The sequence below is a fragment of the Prosopis cineraria genome, unplaced genomic scaffold (assembly GCF_029017545.1).
Source record: "Prosopis cineraria cultivar Desert tree isolate PC_DT_omini unplaced genomic scaffold, ASM2901754v1 PC298, whole genome shotgun sequence".
NCBI lineage: Eukaryota > Viridiplantae > Streptophyta > Magnoliopsida > Fabales > Fabaceae > Prosopis > Prosopis cineraria.
In genome coordinates, this window is record NW_026555625.1 from 31,009 (window position 1) to 51,522 (window position 20,514).

Genomic DNA, 20,514 nt, shown 5'->3' on the forward strand with positions numbered 1-20,514 from the left:
ATTAATTAATTAATCTTAGAACTCGAAGTACCGAAAGAAGCGCAGTCTTTAAATATCTATGGCTTCGAGAACTTCAGGTGTCTGGGTTTCACCAGAACAAAGATCCTATTCTAATGAAAATCTCATCGATTTATTTCCATTGCTTTATTGCCATCACTGATTTTACAAACTTTTAAGTCGTCCAATATTGATCAGCAGCCCATCACCTTGTTTGGCTTGAGCAGAGGTTTCTCCGTCATGGTGCCATCATTCCCAGCCAGTGCTCTGTACTTATCCTTCCTCGTAAAGCTCGTGCACTCATAAGACAATGTTGAAGCAATCACTCTCTGTATATAATTCGCAACCTCATGGCTTGATTTTCCTGAGCTGCAAGTCAGCTCTTTTGGCAACTTGGTCAAGAACGTTACCTCATAAGCAGGGCTAGGGTTCATGAAGAAGTAAAATGGGTCCATCCCTTTCCACCCTCTTGCCGTCGTTCCGTGAAACATGCTCATCCGGTTCACCATGGCCACCGGCACCAGCTCGTCGGTCAGCTCCGCGAACAAGGCCGAAAACCTCAGAAGAAATGGCTCCCTACAAGTCGTCCCTTCTGGGCATATGGCCAAGTCACCTTCCTCCAAGAGCTTCTTTATCATGGCCGCGTCGGTGGCCCTGTCACGGCTCAGACGGACGGTCTTTATCGGTGAGATGATCTCAGAGAGGCGGGAGACAGAGTACGTGACGGCGGGGATGGGGCGGCCGAGGGCGGTGGAGAGAAAGATAGGGTCGAGTAGGGTTCTGTGAGAGCAGATAAAGAGGACGCCGGATTGACCTTGAGCTTTCTTCACCGGAGGCGGTGGTGTGCCCTTGACCTTCACACGAACGCCAAGTGCCCAGAAGGCATAGTAGACTAAGTGCATGGGAAGAAGTGATCCGGCGGCGATGCGGAGGACGGCTAAGGGGAAACCGATGGGGATCCATAGGATTGTGAGCAAAGCAAAGAGAGGTGTGGGTTTCTGGACGAGACGGCCGTCGTGGAAGATGATGGGCTTCGGAAGCTTGTCGCTTGTCACGGCTTTCACTTCTGGTTTCGATGGCACGATGTAACCCTCCTACAAGTCGTCCGTGCATCATCAGTTACGTTCAAACCTTTGTGCTACAATTTTGGCCCAAAAAAAAAAAAAAACTATGCACAATAGCTTGATAGTTGAAACCGAAAGATAAAATGTTAAGTTAAATTAAACAGAAAAAATATATAACACTATGATTGCGTTTGTTTTTAGACTATAATTTTATTTTGTTGTTTCAATTCCTTTAATTTGATTATCTTAAGAATACAATAAAAACCATGACCTTACACTAACAGAATTAATTTTACTCACGTGTATTTAATTATGTTAACCTCTCGACTGAGATGAAAAAAATACGATGATAAGAAAATAAATTGACCATGTCTGATTAAAATAAAATGTTAAACATGAACTCCACATCTTCATATCAGCATAATTCTTGTATAGGAATTAAAGTTATAGCCACATATCAAATTAAAGAGACTGAAAACAATAAAAAAAAAACTAAAATAACAATCAAGGATGGGAACCTATTGTTTTATTTTTTTGAAAAAAAATAAAAAGCACTGTGATTTAATTTTATTAAGTACATATCTTTGTTCTTAAACAAAAAGGAATTGAGTTATGTGTAGCGTTATATTATATTGTGTATGTAAGTCTTGGCATTGACCTAGTTTTTGAAGACATGCATGTTTATATATGTATTATTACCTTGCACAAAACCATGAAAGGAGCATCGGTTGACCTATCACCAAGCCCAATTTCTGGCTGTTCATCGCCGAAAGCCTTCCTCAACGCGCCAGCTTTCTTCTTTCCCACAAGTATCCCTGCCTCCGAAACCAACCCTGTGGCCCTTCCCTTCAACGTCCTTATCTCCGTCCCCAGCACCATGTCAGCCCCCAAGAATTCCTTCAGAAACGGCTCCACCATTATCCTCGGATTCGCCGTCAGCACACAACGTTTCCCACATGAGGAGAACACGCGCCAGCTCTCCGGGTGCAGGTCTCCGGCGTAGAACTTGGGCAGCACCGCACGCGCCACCGACTCGATGCTTGACACCTTCATTCCGGCCATGGAGGCGAAGATCAGGACTTGGATGCCGGCAGACTCAGACACTAAGTAGTAGAGAAGGCCGGCGATAGGGGCCAGCATGACGTAGAAAAGAAGCCTCAAAACTCCGCCAACCTCAAATGCCACCAGCGCAAAATACGGAAATGAGCTTCTTCCTCGCAGTAGGGTTCCGTCCATGTCAGCCACCACAGTGTGCTTCTCCCGTCCTACAGAAGGACATTTATTAACTGTTGGAAAACTCGTCGCAATGGCCATGGATATATGGACTTGAAATGAAAACTATACAGTTAGAAACACTCGCTACAGTTTACTTAGCTACTACACACAGTCTGCTTAATGATCTGTGTATTGCAGGGACTATAACATACATACATACATATATATATATATATACATATGTATATAAAGAGAGAAGGGTGTGTGAATGAACGATGACATTAATGGAGGCTCGGAGATTTCCAAAAGTGACTGACAGATACATAACGGTAGAAACGAGGGATGGCTATACTCTTTCTCTTTGTTAAGAGGTGATAAGATACGAAAAGGCTTAAGTTTCTCCGCTTTCGTCCTTGTCTTTAACCCTTTCTTTCTCTTTGAGGCATTTTTTTTTTTTTAATCAAGTTACGTTTCTAACTGCTATGTGTCTTTGTCGTGGGAATGGTCGACGTTCTTCAGTATCTTTATATTCTATCAAGAGTAATTCTAGCCCCTTTTGCCTTTTCATATTTAAGTTCACACAGGCATAATGTAATTATTCTAATTAATTTTTCCCTTCTCTCAGTGGGCTGGTGAAGGTGCAATTATTAATTTTCTCGAGGAGTATGGTCTCAAATTTCACGACCTAGTGATGAGTGTCTCACCGGCACTACAAGATATCCAGAGAATACCAAATCATAATTTTTCTTTTGTTGTGTCCTATAACTTTAATCTAATGATTTATATAACTGCAATTTATAGAGAAATGGTTGTAATGTATCCTCATATAACTGTTATTTAACTCATTGTTTCATTTGTTCATGATCAAGCATGGTTTTTCAAGCATTAATGAAATCATTCGACTCCAATGAGGACATTCACTGGGTGAGAAAATATTCATGTGCGTATGTGTGTATTATGAAAAATGAGGCAAAGTACTTCATTGTTAGCAATAATACATCAATACGAAGAGTGGAGGCTCCCATAATTTAATTTCTTGATACGACCATGTCACAAGCTCGCTATAATGCTCATTTATAATGTAGAACCCCTCAACTTGACGGATTCTTGGCTGGCCAATCAACACAATTACCTTTTCCAAATGTTCATAACTAAGTTATTATTGTACGTGAAAGCTTCAATTAATGGTTTAATTACTTATCTTTGTTTCTCAATCATGTTGATTAAATTGTTTTGAAAGAAAAAGACAAGCAATATCTTTTAAAACATCAATTATCCATCAATTCGAGTTCAGTTTATCTTCCGGGGCATTTGGTATTGTCTTTACTTAGGTGATAACAAAGTATTTTGCATAGAACACTTCACAAACTTCAAAGGTGCGAACTTTAGAATCCATTTTTCACCAAAGTTTATGCAAAATTATTTTAGTACCTGGATATATATATATATATAGAGAGAGAGAGAGAGACTCTAACTCTATTTTCTTCTCGTCTTTTTAAATAAAAATATTTCTGAAAATTCAATTGGTTCAATGGCATGAGCCTTCTACTTTAAAGCAATGAGTTGTGAGTGGGGATCTAAGTTGGTGGGTGTTTGCACCTAAATTATAAATTTTAAGGCCCGGGCTCAACTCAACTTTTTTTTTTGAGCCATCAACTCAACTTAATTAGTCTTAAAATAATTAAAAATGAATATTCATGAAGCCTTAACAATTAAGTCAAGATCGAGTCTAGGTCATTATTTGTACACTCCACCCATGACACTTGGATTATGAAAGTTGAAAAGTGGCTATGATGGACGAATTGCTTCCTAAATTTAAGAAAAAGTAGCGATCATGGGGTCTAGATACCAAGCCAGGATCATTTATAAATAGAGGACACTCTCTCATCAAAAAAGGATCATCATCAACAAACTACCACTAATGCAAAATTTGTCTTTTACAAGGAATTTTTAACATCAATTAAAAGGCATTTGCTATTGAAAGCAGAGGCGATGGCAATTTTGTAATATTTATAACCATTGTAGGACTTTTAATATTGATTTAAAATTAAACCTCTGTAGAAAAAACTTTTAACATCAAGTGTAATTTAACCTGATATTAAAAAGTTTTTAAAATTAAATATAAAATAAAATTTTTGACTTTCAACAATGGGTGTTACTTGCTATTGAAAGTTGAGAAATAAAAAAAATATAATTTTAACACTATCAAGAGTGGATGACCCACTGTTAGAAGTTAAGAAATAAAAAAAATATATAATTTAACACTTTCAACAGCGGATGACCCACTGTTGGAAGTTGAGAAATAAAAAAATATAATTTAACACTTTCAATAGCAGGCGTGCCACATCATCTATTGTTGAAAGTAGACTTTCAACAGCGGGGGATGTGGCACGCCTGTTGTGGAAAGTTTTTCAAAGCATTAAAAAAAACCTGCCTTGCCTCCAGCTCGCCTTACTTATTCGTCCTCTCCATCACTTCATCTTCTTCCTTTGTCCTCTCCCTCCATTAGTGCCCCTCCCGCTCCCCCTCTATCAAGCCCCCTCCCCCCTCTCCCACTATCGGCTCCCCCTTCCCCAACTCCACCTTCCCAACCCCCTCCCCCAACTCCCTCTGTTGGCCCCCTCCCCTAACTCTCCTCCTCCTCACCTCCTCCTTCTTTCCTCATCGTAGCTTGGCCTCCCTCTTGGCTCTTCCTCCTTCATTCCTCTATCCAAGTAATTGTCCCTTTCTTTTCTTTTTAATTATTAATTTATATATATTAATTATTATTTAATTGTAGTTTTATTTTTAATTATTGTTGAATCAATTAAACAATAATTGAGAGATCTCGTAGATCTGCGCACTAGGAGGTTAATGCTGGATAATGATTTTAACAAGTGAATTAACTGAGCATCTCGTGAAAAGACAAAGCACCTCACTGCAATTTGAATTTTTGATGCGAATATGCTTATAAACATGATTTATGATGTCTCCTACATCTTAGTTCTTTACCTTTATAGATGGAGCTAATCTCTAAATTCAGAAATCCATTCATTGTGGAGCATAAAGATTCATGGGTAGAGAAGGTAATCACTTTACCTCTTTCAATTAATTAATAGAATGCTTTTTGCTTGAAGCTTACCCTCATAAGCTTTTAGCAGTGTCTATAAAAGAATTCAAGAAATTTAATTCTTGGTCATATCTTTGGAAACACCAACCTTGAATATGTTGTTTGTTTCATTCATTTGGTGTGATACTGTCGAGTTTGATGGTTCATATTAATCTTCAACGAATATATTCACGTTAACTTTCTTACTTGTTTAAACATAAAATTTGACACACCTGTCATTATTATTGATTTATCTACGTTCTTCTATGATAAGCATTTGTGCTTTATTTATTATTGCTGCGGGCAATGCAAAAATTAATGACAACTGCTTCATATTGGTGTGTGTTGATGGATTGCTTCTCAGGGTTGTTATGTGTGCATCATTATAGGTTACTGTGAGGGTGGAGATACGTAAGTCCTTTTCTTTAATTCCTTCTTACTTGCAATTCATAGTTATACTCCTTCTATTTGGTCGCTTTTGTAAATTGTAGCATTGTTAGTGTTATTAAAATCAATATGGATTGAATTACAGGGCAGAAGCTATAAAAAAACGCAAATGGAATTCTTTTTCCAGAGGAGGTAATGCCAATTTGTTTTGTCCCTACTGAATCTACTGTATATCTTCATTTAGTCCACCCCCTAGTAAGAGGAAATGGGCTAAAATATCTATTAGCATTTGGACATGTATGTCTTGAAGCACTCTCTATCTGCAGAAACTTTGCAAGTGGCTTGTTCAACTTCTTATGGCACTTGACTACTTGCACATCAACAATATTCTTCATCGGGAGGTCAATGAGCTACAGTTATCTCTTTATAATTAGTAGTAGTGATATTATTTGCTTCCTAATTCTCCAAAGCTGTATACTAATGGAAAAAAAACATGAAACTGGTCAGTGTTCAAATATATTTTTGATGAAAGATCAAGACATACGCCTTGGTAAGTTGCTCTATTGTTTCTCAGCCAAGAAGACTACTTTTTTTTTGGCAAGAAAATGGACATTATGATTTTGATAATAATTAATATATATAAATTAATAATTATATACGCCTTGATAAATTGTATAAAACATTTTTATTTAAAAGAATTGGGGAAATAAGTAGAAACAGAATTAATTTTTTAAGAAAAAAACACTTTTAACCATAACTGCTGTTAAAAGTTGACTTTTAATGGCGGTTAAAAATATAATCACCGTTAAAAGTCTCACTTTTAACAATAGTTAACTATTGTTAAAAGTTTCATTTTTCAAAAAATGCAATCAACAGGTAACTTTTAACAATGGACTTAGAACCGCTGTTGAAAGATTATTTTTAATAGCGATTTATCAATCACTGTTAAAAATTACATACTTTTAACATCTCCTAAAACAATAGTGGCTCTATAACTGCTGTTAAAAATATTTTATCCACTATTAAAATCCTATCTTGTAATAGTGTACTAGTTAAATTTTCAAACTCCACGTCTACTACTTTATTTTCCCTTTATTATGTAGTTTTTATCTTTATTTTTTCTATTGTATGACTAGCATAGCTTGCCACCTCTTTTTTTAATTAATGTATCTCTGCTACTTTACATCTACATTGATTTCTTCACTTCGCATTCTCGCATTCGAGCAAACTATGGTAAGGGAGCCTGGGTTCCCTGCAATTGATTAGAAGTCAGGTTCTTCCATCCTTTTAAGACCTGCATCTCTAGCATGCCTTACAACACCCCTTTGTCAAACAATCTTTTGGCATGCCTAATGGGACACATGTAAACGAAATGCCTAAGACACATAAGGATCAATATATTATTGGAGAGAATGGACCTGAGTCTTATGACTCAAAGAATGTAGCTACGCGTGAAGTACGGGTCTCTCATACTCTAGTGATCGTGGGGCAACAGGCAACACCTCCTCAAGGAATGCCTTATCTACTAGCTTGGGAGGAGAATCTCAAATCCTCTTGCTCAAGTAAACATTCCATTATAGTGTTAAATAATGTTGTAGCTTTGTTTTTGACCATGATACAGGACTGTATCGATAAGTAAGCAACGACCTCATAAACATTAGTAGAGGAACTCGAGAGACAGCATCTGAAAAAGCAACACAAGTGAGCCAAAGCTTAAGTTCTGACTTTAATGATGAACAGTATCCACCGCTTTATATTATTAGTTCCTTCTTTAAGCTAATACATTCCTACAACCAACACTATCAAATTGAGCCTCCTCAGCCCAATATAAAAGCCTAAATTCTTCCTAGTATTAAATATGACAAGCCCAACTCAGCGATTCCTTTTATCAAAATTGGTTCCTATAGAAGTGTCGTAAAGCTCTATATTCTTCTTAAAAAAGAATGGATTTCACATAAAGAGTATTTCTTTACCACTGATGGAAAGCCCTTTATGATAAATCTTATTACCAAAAGAAAGATTGGTATAAGATTTTTCCTTAGATGTGTTGTCTAGACTATGCTTATTGGGAGTAATCTACCTGCTAAAGATATTCTTGTAGATATTGATGTTTGCCAACAGACAAAGAACCTACAGGTACTTCTTAAGGGCATCATATTTAAACAATTCTTTAGCAAGTATACTGATATCCCAAGTGTCCTTGAGATTTAGCAAGCCCCTCCAAGCTATGAATAGATTAGGGATCAACTTTTTCAATTTTGTTGTGAAAGTTATGATCAATTTTAGCATCCATTTCCTTTATGAAAGAATCAATAATTTTTCACCACACTAATATTCAAGAAAAATAAAGATATCAATCTCACAAAAGCATCTCATCCTAGAATAAATTTAGAATATCCTACTCTAGCATGGCAAGAATATGTGACTTTGCTTAAACAAGGGCTTATTGAGCTAACTAAGTCAGACTAGGCATATTAAGTATTCTATGTTGAGAAAAGGTCATAAAAACAACAAGAAAAAAAAAGGCTAATGATTGATTATAAGCCTCTCAATGCATTCTTACATGATAACAAATTTCCTCTTTCAAAGATCAACAATCAACTTGTCCATGTAAAGCGGGCCAAGATATTCTCTAAGTTTGATCTCAATACATGATTTTGGCAATTAGATATTGTTTTAGTAGATTATTACAAGATAGCCTTCTGTATTCCTAATAATAATGGACAGTTATGCCTTTTGGGTTTAAAATTACCCTATCATTATTTTAAAAGGCTATGATCTATATCTTTGACCCTATCATTAATAGCACCTTGATCTACTACATAGATGACATACTACTATTCTCATAAACTAAGCAAGAACATAAAAACTTGCTACCCCAATTCTTCAGAATAATCTAGCAATATGAGATTATGTGTTCATCTCGTAAAGGTCATATTGGTGTAGCCCAAATAGAATTTTTGAGTATGATTATTCAAGATGGGCAGTATCATCCCAATCTACACATTGCTCAAGAACTATTAAAATTTTTAGATGAGAATTTATCCAGAACCCAAATTCAACAATTCTTAGGGATTGTGAATTACATCAAAAACTTTATTCCTTAGGTGTCCAATCACACTAGCCAACTATCCAAGCTATTGCAAACAAATCCACCACCTTAGCGAAGCAACCAAACCAAAGCTATCCATCATCTACAATAGATTTGTTAACATCCTCCACTACTGAGAATCCTTAGTAAAGGACAAAGGATTTTGCAAATCGATATGAGTGATAATGATTGAAGAGAAGTGCTTATTGAAGAAGAAAATGGGAAAAGACACTACTATGATCATGCTAGTGGAGAATTCAAATCCTCTAAAAAGCATTATCACATAGCTTAAAAAGAAGTCCTAATTGTGAAATGTGGCATTAAAAAATTCAATTTTCATCTTAGCCTTTATCACTTCATGGTAAAAATGGACAACACATCTTTTCGAAAGATTCTTGATCAAAATAAAAAAGTACTCGCTAAAGCTTAATTCCTTCAATGGAAAGACTAGTTTTCTCGTTATAAATTCACAGTTTGACACAGTAAAGGAAACCATAACATTATTGCAGATTATCTAACACAACCTCAAAAAAGAATGCAACTCACAACACCCTCATATCACTAACCTCTTTTCATCCTCAACATCATGCCTAAGAAGCTAATTTTCCCTCTTAATTCTGATCCCATAACTATTACTAAAGTCTATAGTTAACTAAAATAATTATGTTATATTGGCTCTATTTTCTCCTTTAAAAAACTGTAATTCAACCATAGCTTGAGTTCTTCAACATTCAAATCCCATACTTAGCTATACCTTACATTAGAGGTCCCATACTGAAAGAAGCCATGTGGTATCTCTAGCTTCTCCTAGCCTTCTGTGCATGTGCGTTAAATTTCCCACCTATAATCATTGATCATTACCTTTATGATTCTACTAATAAAGGTTTTAATCTCTGAAACTTCCTTGAGTGGTTTTTACCATTACCTTAAAAGTATAAAGAACTTTTTCAGGTGATTTAAAACTATGGTCTATGAAAGGTATCCTTAGACAGACAAAAGGCTTACTCCTTCTTTGTTGTTCATTGTCCCTACAATTTAGATAGCTATAAGAATCTCTATGTTTCTAACTAAGCTTGTCTATAAAAAACTTCTACCAATTGGCCATCACGTGAAAAATTAGTTTTATTTGAATTAAAAGATTTTTTATATGATATGAATAACTCCCCTAAACAAATCTTAATGTCAAGTGTACATATTGTAGTCTTATTCCACGTCAACTTGTTATTCCTGATGATCTATCACCATCAGTGCAATACCCATTCCCATAATGGCTTTCCAGTATTGCTGTCCAACCAGGATATTTGACATGAATGGAACCATATTCCCCAATCCATAAAGAACAGTCATCCCAGAATACAAGATCTCCTTTAAGTTTTCCTCTTCTAGATAGCCGAGATCCTTATAAGATAGAATTTTAGTATAGTTGACAATTTCAAAAAGCATAAGACTCTCTCACCCTTGAACTATCTAAAGACATGGTTGAAAACAAAATAGAAAGTCTATCAGCTTCGCGTTTCAAAAAAGAAGAAAAAAGATTCCTCAATCTATTCCCTAATCAGAAGAGCATCTATAAGTATATGAGGTGATTGAAACCTTATCTTCTATCATGTGAAGAATATGCTTTTACTTTTGTCAGAGTCAATCTTTAATAAGGTAGCTTTACATTTGTTAGAAGTGACTTTCACTTTTTAACAAAACTATTATATTTTAATCAAATTAGTTTTTCCTTTTATCAAGTCTATATTTATTTTTAATCATATCTACTTTTGCTTTAAAAAAAGTAATTAGACTTGTGATAATAGTGTATCATCTTGTAATAATAGTGTTGTCTTATTATACTCCCTTCTTCTATAAAACGAAGCAATAAAATCAGCATGCTCTCTATTATGTTTCTCTTTTAAACCATCTGTTTTCTTCTAAAAGCTTAATTCAATACTATCTTACTTTTATCATATTAAGATTTAAGTATGCTCAGCACTTGCCTCTCTAAGTAACTTGTGCATTAAAAAGAATTTGACCATGATCCATAGGTATGAGTCCATCTCACTACACTCAGAGATTCATGGATTGAAGTGTCAAAATGTTGAGGATTCTAAAGTGACCCATGTTTACCTAGGAGTGGCATTGAGAGGCCTTACTGAGTTACCTGGATCAATATTATCCTAAGATTTGTAAACTCGAGGATCTCTGGGTCTATGTGAGCATGAGGCCAATCTTGTGGTATACTTTATTATATAGTGAGATAAGATAAGATTTATTTTTAGTTTCTTTGACCAAAAAATTTGGCAGAATTTCAAAAAACAATTTTTTTTTTTAACCTAACCCAAGTGAATTGGTGATATTTCGAGATGAGAAATAACACACTTGGAGTTGGAGATTAGATAGAGACGGGAGATCATTTATTTATTTATTTCATTAAAAATTTAAGTTAATTGAATTTAGGGACCTAGACAAGTTAATGTCTCAAAGCTTAATGAATACTTATAAATTGTTCATCTGACAAGTTTTTCAAATCGGTAACAGTGTTTGATCCTGCTATTTTGTAAGTTGTGCATCAAATTCTTACCAGCTGCGTTAATCTTAATTGATATTTATTTATTTCAATTATCAAATTAAGCACAGTGAAAAATGAAAATATTGTGGGACAAAATGTAATTCATAAAATATAAGGGGCAAATGTAGATGTCAAATGTAGGTTGCAGGCCTCTTTCAAGGCCGTACAACCTCCGCTGATTCTGCGAACCTTACAAGTACCTCCTTTTTTTTTTTTTTGTTATAACTCATTCTCATTAATCTTATCAACAGCGATGCAAAATAGATAAATAAATGTGTAAAATACCAATGGTAAAAAAAAAAAATGCGTAAAATGCTAACATTTTAAATACATTTTTATATAAAAATTTAAAAAGTAATATTATATTTTTATTAAAGATAATTTCGATAATATTTTTAAATATTACTTAAAAAATCAGACAGGACTTGTATACGGATTAAATGACTCTGCCTTGTAAATATGAGTGGAGGGAGAGATTTGACCTAGAAATTCCTCCATTAAACCTGAAGTGGTGAATTTTCTGCCTGGGTTCCGAAGAGTCGAAAATGGCCGACGAAGGCAATAGAACTGTAAGAACCAAGTCGTGTAGCCCTCATAGGCTACTCTTCACGCACTAGCTATTGCGTTTTTGGCACTGTTCGTTTGACCAGACTGACCCTTTTCTGCTGGTTGGATCCGTGCAGGCTTTCCTCGAAATTCAAAGTCGCATGATCGAGACTACTGGGAAGCTGAAGCAGGTGAAATCTGTGTTACTTTCGAAGTTTTTTCAATCTGATGTGGGGTGTACAAATCTGTTCGAAACTGTATTAAGTATATGATTTTTCAATGATTCTCTGGTTCTCTGGTTTTACTACGGTGTCTGACATTCCTGATCAAACCTAGATGTTGATCTTCTTTGAAAATTTCTAAACGTGATCCAAAACAGAACCGAACTGTGTCTGAAAACAGAAATGTGGCATTTGCACTACGTGAAGTACGGATGATCAGTTTGAACCCTGTAAAAAAAATAAAAAAAAATAAAGGACATAGTGATCATACCAACTTGGATAACCACACCTTGTCGGGTATCATCCATTAACTACCATTGAGACCTCGAAGAGTAAGGCTTAGCTACCATTGCAGCGTTAATGGAGAAGACAATAGCTATAGCTGAATGTTGAGTTGCTGCCTTCCGAATCCTAACAAAGTCTAATGGTGTTATCATCAATGAATAGTCAGCCTTATCCACCATTGCCTGGGCGGCTAAATGGTATTAGTAGATAATTTCCTTCAAGGTTGAACGCTTTATAGCATTAGTTAACTTGAAGCAAGTACAACTTAAATTTATAATGATTGGAAAGCCAACAAAGCAATAAATATGACTAATCCACTTCCTTGGAAATTTATTTTGCAAGCATATTTGTTTGTTAGACCACTAGTCTCCCTGAATTGGTTAATGGCTCAAAATAAGATTTAAGGAGGATGCTTGGGTTGGAAAATGCACCTTTTTTGAGGCATAACCTTGTCATTGTTGGTTTTCTTGTTTTCACAATTCTTCCACCTGTGATTTCTTTACTGTTGATAGTTCCAATAAATTTTGAGATTTCCATTTTTTGAGAATCATGAATGACAAATAAATTAATGAACTTCAGGCCCTTTTTTAAATAATTGAACCTATTCTTTTTCTTCTACACAAGATGTGGAAGTTGAAATCTTAATTCTTCTAGCATTTTTACTAATCTCACTTGTCAGATCCTTGCTCATTCTCCTGCTAGGGAAAGGTTTCTTCTTGGCAAGCCAATTTAGAACTCTAAACGCTAAGGCTCCCTCTAAGGTCCAAAAATTCTCTGTCTGGACAACAATTCTCAAAATGAATAACACTAGAGACAAACTGCAAATTGGCTGGCCCGATATGGCTCTTTCTTCTCACGTAATTTTACATCTATTCAACATTGTTTTGTACTCCAACAACATATCAATAACTAACGTACAGTATATTTTCATACATATTTAGAGACTAGTAACCACTTAATTACATATTTATTGAAATCGATGTTGTTAAAAATTTAATACATATGATGAATGTGTAAATTACCTCTAATTCAGTTGAATCAATGAAAATCATTTATTAAGATGAGGTACTGAGGGTATGAGTGCGTCAATTCTTATATCATTATCGTGGTATCAAGTGAAACTCAAGGTATGGTTTGTTCTGCTTAATTACAACTTGCTTGCCCCTTTCTCACTATTATCAATTCTGACTGAGAATATCTATATTGTGAATTTTCATGATTCTATTTATTTGGAAGACCTAAAATATAGGAAAATGAGAAAAGCTAAAATGAAAAGCAGACATTAAGGGCCTGTTTGGCAACTTAGAACAGAACAAAAGAACAAAAAAATCTGTTTGGTAATGTGTTTTTAAAAAGTGTTTTAGAGAATAAAAAAAATAAAATATTGTTCTCGAGAGCAGAAAAATGGAAACAATTTTCAAATGTTTTGGGATTATTGTTCAGGAGAACAAGGAAAAATGAAAAAAATCCCTGTTTTCATTATTTTTTTGTTCTCAGAATATGTTTTACAAAATACCAGTTCTCAGAACAATAAATAAAAACAGTTTTAAACAGTCTCTAACATTTTTCTTCTTGGAAGTTATTTGCTCATAGTGGGAGTTCTTAGATTATTTGAATTTTAAGTTTACTACCACCCTTGGCCTTCAGGTGCAGAACCAGATGCGCAACAAGGAAGGTGAAAAGAAGCGTGCTTATCTAACCTCTGAGGAGCTGCGACAGTTGCCTGATGATACAAATGTATACAAATCCATTGGTACAAAATAGTCAGATTCTCATGTTACTTTTGTTAATAGAGTTTTTTGTACTGGATGAAATTGTGTAGTGCAGTATTAGTCATTCTGATTAAAATGCTATTATAATGACTATCCTGTAATTTGAAAATTTGTTTTGATGTCTGTATAATATGCAGGCTCTGTTTTTACAAACATTCTCTCTTCTGTTAGTAGTATGGTTCATTTACTTACTGCCATGTGATCGATTTCTCATACGATCTCTCCATTTTTCTTGTTTTGCAGGGAGAATGTGAGTTGTTCATACCTATTTGAACATCCATCTAAATAGAGTACAGGAAATGCCTTATTTATTGGTAGTTAGATGTATGGAATGACATCCTGTAATAAGTTTCGCCTTCATGTGCAGGTTTGTATTAGAGACCAAGACAACTTTAATGACTGAACAGGAGAATAAGATTAAGGATAGTGAAGCTTCAATTACCTCTTTACAGGTGCATATCCTTCCTGACTTCAGTGTAAAATATTCTTTCTTTTTACCTGACTTAAGAGTAAAGTATTCTACTCTTCAAATTTTTTATACTCCCAGTGTCTGCATATTCGTTCAGTTTTGGGGCACGCTCTTAAAAAAAATTAAATGTACTTTAACCACAGTTAGCTACAACATTAAACAGTAAATATGAGCTTAGTTTTAGTAGATGAGGTGAAATTAGTTGTTTTTTTGGCTTTGGACAGAGCTCAAAAGAATACCTAGAGAAGCAGATCGCTGAGGTGGAAAATAATTTGAGGGAGCTGTTACAGCATGATCCTGGTCTCGCACATCAAATCATGTCTATGAATGTGTGATGTAAAGTTTTGATTGTTAAAATTCACTGTTAGTGACAGGTTTTCTTGTGCATCTGGGCAAATACAAAAAATTTAGGACGTGTTTTAGAGGCATTGTTGTATGTTTGCAACCGGGTTACCTTAATTTTTAAGATTTTTGCCTTGATATGAGTCTAAAAAATCCTAAATTATCTGCCTTGTCATGCTGGTAATTTCTGTATAATTTTAGTCTGCTATCGCCTTTCTAATGTGAGCTTGGCCCTGCTGTGCCTGTATATATATGTTTCATGGTTGGCGATTATGATTATAGTATTTATTAGAAAAATATATATATTTGGGAATGCTTAAAATCTCCTTATCGTTTTGGTGTTCCTTTTTTCCTTCAAGTGGTTACTGTTCTCTGGTACAAAACATTATTCTTTTTTATCCCCCAACAGTACAAAATATTGTTCTGTTCCCTCATGCGGAGAAGAGTATTCGTGTCTTGGCAACTAGGAGTTGTCTGTTTCTTAACTTCTATAACTTCAGAACCGCCACCACAAAGTTTGGTTCCTTACCTTGCAAGCAAAATGTTTTATGTATATTTCTGAAGAGGTATATCTCTATCTTTTTTATGATACTATCTTTTCATAAATGCATAGTACTTTCTTTGCTTCTAAATACAGGACTCAGGAGTTAGATGATGAGTTTGTTTTGATCTTAAATGTAAAACTTCAATCTACTTTGTTTCCAAGTATGTAATGTTTTTCAAACTGTTCCTACGGTTTTTAACAATAGAATAGTTTCTAGAGTAAATTGGCTTAATGGCTGTGAAAAATATATTAACAAGAAATTGTGGGAGAAGTTTTTAAAAATTCTAGAATGTGGTTCTTTATAATTAGTTGGGTTGCAATTTTTTTTTTATTCCCAAAACAAATAAAAAAACTTGTGTAACACTAGTAAAACTTTTGTAACTGAATTATTATAATCTTGGTTTATTTACAATCATATTCGCTTTAATATTTGAACACTTTTAAATATTTATTGTTAGCTTAGTGAGCAAAATATATTTCAGATATGAGAATGAGAATGAGATTTCAGATTAAAAAAAAAAGTATTTTTTTATTTCAATTTAACTTAAATATTAATCTGGTTGCATCGCAAAATATTTGAAATGTTAGGCTATTATTTGTTTGGTCTTATTAAATGGGTCATATGTGCAAGAGTTCATAGTTTATAATGCAAGTGATTAAAAGAGTATTTTAGAAAAATTAATCATGACCTCATTTGTTTTAATAAATAACTAATTAAATTAGTCACATCCTTATTCTTCGATGCAAGGGTTGTTGGGAATGTTGGATCTGACTCAGCCTGGTTTCACCAAAACATTATAATAGATTTGTGATTCAGGGACTTCAAGGTATTCTAAATGAACAATGTATTTATGAAGAGTGATATGGCTAAACATGACTTTTTTAAAATGGATCATGGATGTTGAATTAGATTATTAATCGCACATGTACTAAAAATATTGTATTTTTTTAAATAAAGTATAATTAGGATTGTATCATTTTTTTAAGTCTATGCCCCCGTTATAAAGATGCTCAATCAGTTGCTCCAAGTGTGACGCATTAAATCATGACACTCAAATCTATTTAATCAAGTTTCATCTTTGTAAGTTGGCTTTTAATATATAGGGTATATCCCTCTCTTCTACCAAAACAAAAAAATCTATTTAATCAACATCTGAATAAAATAAGATAATACTTGAGTAAAATAAGAAATACTTGAGGAAGAAATTTCTTCAGAAGAATGGCAATTGGGGACCCTAGCTAAAAGAAACATTATGGGATTTTGATCTCTTAAATTTAAAAAAAAAAAAATTAACCATTCGAATCCCAAGGGTTTTTAGTAGAATAAAAAATTAAAGCGCAATTACCAAAATGTCTCTCCTTTTCCCCCTTCATTCTCTCTTCCTCCATCTAACATTGCCGCCATGGCCAGTGTCTCTAGAAAGTAGCAATTAATATCATTTATATCTGGCAATGGTGAGAGCCACAATATTTTAGCAATAGATCAAGGCGATTCAAGCTATAATTTTGAGGAAATGACTTGCATAATTGACCATGCAATTGCAATCTCATACCTAGGAGTAGTAGGATCAAACCCTATAGTATATAATATGTAAGAATGATCTGTAATCCTAACTCCATGAAAGAGAGGGGAATATGAAGAACCCATATACGTAATGCAAAAGCCTGTACTACATAAAAAAAACACGAATGTCATAATAGCCATTGCAATTTCTACCCTTCCATTGGACATTAAAATTGTTACTGCTTAGGAACTAGCAGGCACCCAAAAATTTTCCTCCATCTAATATTTTAAATTCATAATTCAAAGATTATTTGTATTTTTCTTTCATTTTTAAAATAAAAACTGCTGGGAAATAGAAATTTTAAATCTGCACCATCCAAATAAAATTTATTTATTAATTTATTCAAGTGAGGAGATGTGATGCAAACCCAATTTTAATAATACATGGGGTTGCTTAACTAATTAGCTAATTTTATCGTGTTTTGCCGTCCCTTGTTACTGCTACTACTTAATTTTGTTTATACTGAAAAGTGGTAAGTGATGACTACTACTGACCTTTTTTTTTTTAATACCTCAAATATATTTTATAGTATATAACATTGGGAGAATTTTATCTAGATTTCACGTTAGGAAATTAATTACTGTAAAATTCATTAATAAAAGTTAGGCCATTTACAACAGTTGAAATACATTCCATACAAAATACCGGTTTGAGAGTCGTAGCCGGCATGTTTTGGCGTAATGATTGAATTAGAGATTAAGACTAAATAGGAGTCACTGGTTCAAGTTTTGAACTGGGGACGTTTAGACCATAACATCATCAATTTTGGAGTTTATTTAAATTTGCTTGAATCAGATTGGTTGCATTCTTGCATTTGAACGTGAGGGTGCTTAATGAATGTGAGGCAGTTTTTTATATTGCTGCATTTGAGAGGCTAAAATGGGGTATTTTAGGATGAAATTTGGCCCATTAATAGATCTCATATAGAGATTCTAGTGTGCCAAATTTGGTGGGAATCTAAGTAGAATTTGATCGTCAAACAACTTTTGAACTTCAGGTCAGAACCTAAACTTTTTGCTGTCATTTTTCTAGTTGATAATATTGTGCTCAAAATCTGTAATTTTTAGTTGTCATCTAGCCTTGAAACATATATGGCATAAAGTAGACATATAGACTATAGAGCTCAGAAATTTGGAATAAGCCAAACTTTGTTCAATTTGAAATCATAAAGCTCAAGGAATGAATTTTTAAAGTTAGTCTACGATATCAGAAATTTTACAGCTCAAGAGTTACTTTGATGAATTTTTATGTACCAATGTAAACGTAGTCTGATTCTGTAATATTTATAGATAAGACATTCAAGGTGTTGAGGCGATTTATCTACTAAGGAGATTAATGGAAAAGTATTGTTGTAAAGATAAAGATCTACACATGGTTTTTATTGATTTAGAAAAAAGCTTATGACCGTATACCAAGAGAAGTGTTTTGGAAAGCGTTGAAAAAAAAGGAGTACGGATTGCTTATATTAAAACCATACAAGATATGTATGAGGGGGTAAAAACTAGTATAAGAACGCCTAGTGGTCAAACAAAGGATTTTCCTATAAAGATTGGACTACATTAGGGATCATCTCTGAGTCCTTATTTGTTCAACTTGATTTTAAATGTTTTGACGGAACATATTCAAGAGGAAATCCCGAAATGTATGCTCTTCGCAGATGATATAGTTCTTATAGCAGAGACAAGAGAAGAGGTTAATTGCAAACTTGAGTTATGGAGGAGGACATTGGAGTCGAAAGGTTTTCGTCTGAGTAGAAGTAAGACGGAATATTTATATTGTAAATTCGGTAAAGGACTATTCGAAAATAATTTGGAAGTGAAATTGGGAGATCAAATTATACCTCAAGTGGAAAAGTTTAGATATTTGGGAGCCATTATTCAAAATGATGACGAAATCAGTGGAGATATTTCACATAAAATTCAAGCTGGGTGGTTTAATTGGAGAAAAGCTAAAGGAGTTATTTGTGACCGTAAGGTGCCTAATAAACTTAAAGGAAAGTTTTATCGCACTGCTATCAGACCGGCAATGTTATATAGTAGTGAATACTGGGCTCTAACGGGACAGCAAGAGCATAAAGTTGGAGTAGCAGAGATGAGAATGTTACGATGGATGTGCGGACATACACGTAAAGATAAAATTCGAAATGAGCACATACGCGAAAAAGTGAGGGTGGCACCTATTGAGAAAAAAATGGTAGAAAATCGGTTGAGATGGTTTGGACATGTACAAAGAAGACCAAGGGAGGCACCAGTGAGAAGAGTGGAAGATATAACTTTGAGTCCGATTAAGAGAGGTAGAGGAAGGCCTAAGAGAACACTCTTGGAAGTTGTTGAACGTGATCTTTTAATTAATAATATTCCTAAAAACTTGATAAATGATAGAGCACAATGGCGTCTTGCAATCCATGTAGCCGACCCCACTTAGTGGGATAAAGGCTTATTGTTGTTGTTGTTGTTGTTTTTGCTGTTGCCTTTTTCTTCTTCTTGTTTTTTTTTTCTTGGGTTCTTCTTAGCTGGGCTGTTTGATCCCTGTTTGTACTTTGCTTTATTTTCTGAATGAAAATGATCCTCGTATTATTTAAAAAAAAAAGTGCTGAGTGGTTGGCTATGTATATTTTTTGAGAACATGCCAGAAATAGTCAACTTTAGCATGAATATATCTGATGATTCTAGCTTGAGAGTTTTGATCTTGAGAGCGAATTTCTGCAGAGGTTGTGTCATAAGCAAATTAGCATTATCATATTTTGTAAGTTTGAGGTTGGTTTAGACAAACCTAATTTTATAAGAAAACCTAGTTGGGAGTTGGTGTTATTTTGACAGTGAATTGTGAAAAAAAAAAAAATGAGCATATCACTTCTTGGGTTGGGTTTTCTCAAAGAAGTTTTGGTTTCAATTTTGTTATTTGTTTCTAGTTGATCCTTAGAAGTCATCCATTTTCAATCATACTTGCGCTGAATCATGTTTGGAAGGCATTTAAACCAAGCTATCTCCTGTAATGAGAACAAGCAAGACAAGTTTATAAAAAGAATATATTTCAAAAAAATTAGTTTTACTAGATAAAAAAGCCGTTCAAACTTATAAACTTGTAAGATTTTTTAACGCAAAACTCATAACATATTATCACCTCATTTGAGAGTTATATTTTTTGATGGATTCCACGACACTTTATTCAATCTTTTGATAGTTAGAACTTCCATAAATAAATATTTTCATGATATTAGCATCTCAAAAATTAATTTGTTAGTTGGAAAAGACTCTTCTTAAAATTATAAACTCCACTTTACTTGTTCTTCTACTCAATCAATGAAAATCATCAAACTAACTTGCAAAGTCTGTTGGGGTACAGAGAAATGGAGGTCTGAATGCAGAGTTGGA

General features: G+C 34.2%; 2 protein-coding genes across 2 annotated transcripts; one reads left to right on the forward strand and one right to left on the reverse strand.

Annotated features, from left to right (window-relative positions):
• Positions 1–2,820, reverse strand: LOC129296292 (glycerol-3-phosphate acyltransferase RAM2). Its single transcript, XM_054934880.1, has 2 exons — positions 1,761–2,820; positions 1–1,091 (listed from the first exon to the last, which is right to left on the reverse strand). The coding sequence occupies exons 1-2, from the start codon at positions 2,373–2,375 to the stop codon at positions 192–194; spliced, it is 1,515 nt and encodes a 504-aa protein (XP_054790855.1). The 5' UTR covers positions 2,376–2,820; the 3' UTR covers positions 1–191.
• Positions 2,821–11,834: 9,014 nt separating this feature from the next.
• On the forward strand, positions 11,835–15,253 carry LOC129296293 (prefoldin subunit 1-like). Its single transcript, XM_054934881.1, has 6 exons — positions 11,835–11,965; positions 12,080–12,133; positions 14,096–14,201; positions 14,464–14,470; positions 14,588–14,672; positions 14,914–15,253. The coding sequence occupies exons 1-6, from the start codon at positions 11,942–11,944 to the stop codon at positions 15,022–15,024; spliced, it is 387 nt and encodes a 128-aa protein (XP_054790856.1). The 5' UTR covers positions 11,835–11,941; the 3' UTR covers positions 15,025–15,253.
• Positions 15,254–20,514: the final 5,261 nt, after the last annotated feature.

Excerpts from the sequence above, each read along its gene's own strand:
- LOC129296292 (XM_054934880.1), bottom strand. The coding sequence starts at position 2,375 with ATGGCCATTGCGACGAGTTTTCCAACAGTTAATAAATGTCCTTCTGTA. Across the intron at positions 1,092-1,760 it reads CTTTCATGGTTTTGTGCAAG|GAGGGTTACATCGTGCCATC; the intron begins GTAATAATACAT and ends GACGACTTGTAG.
- LOC129296293 (XM_054934881.1), top strand. The coding sequence starts at position 11,942 with ATGGCCGACGAAGGCAATAGAACT. Across the intron at positions 11,966-12,079 it reads CCGACGAAGGCAATAGAACT|GCTTTCCTCGAAATTCAAAG; the intron begins GTAAGAACCAAG and ends GGATCCGTGCAG. Across the intron at positions 14,673-14,913 it reads CTTCAATTACCTCTTTACAG|AGCTCAAAAGAATACCTAGA; the intron begins GTGCATATCCTT and ends GGCTTTGGACAG.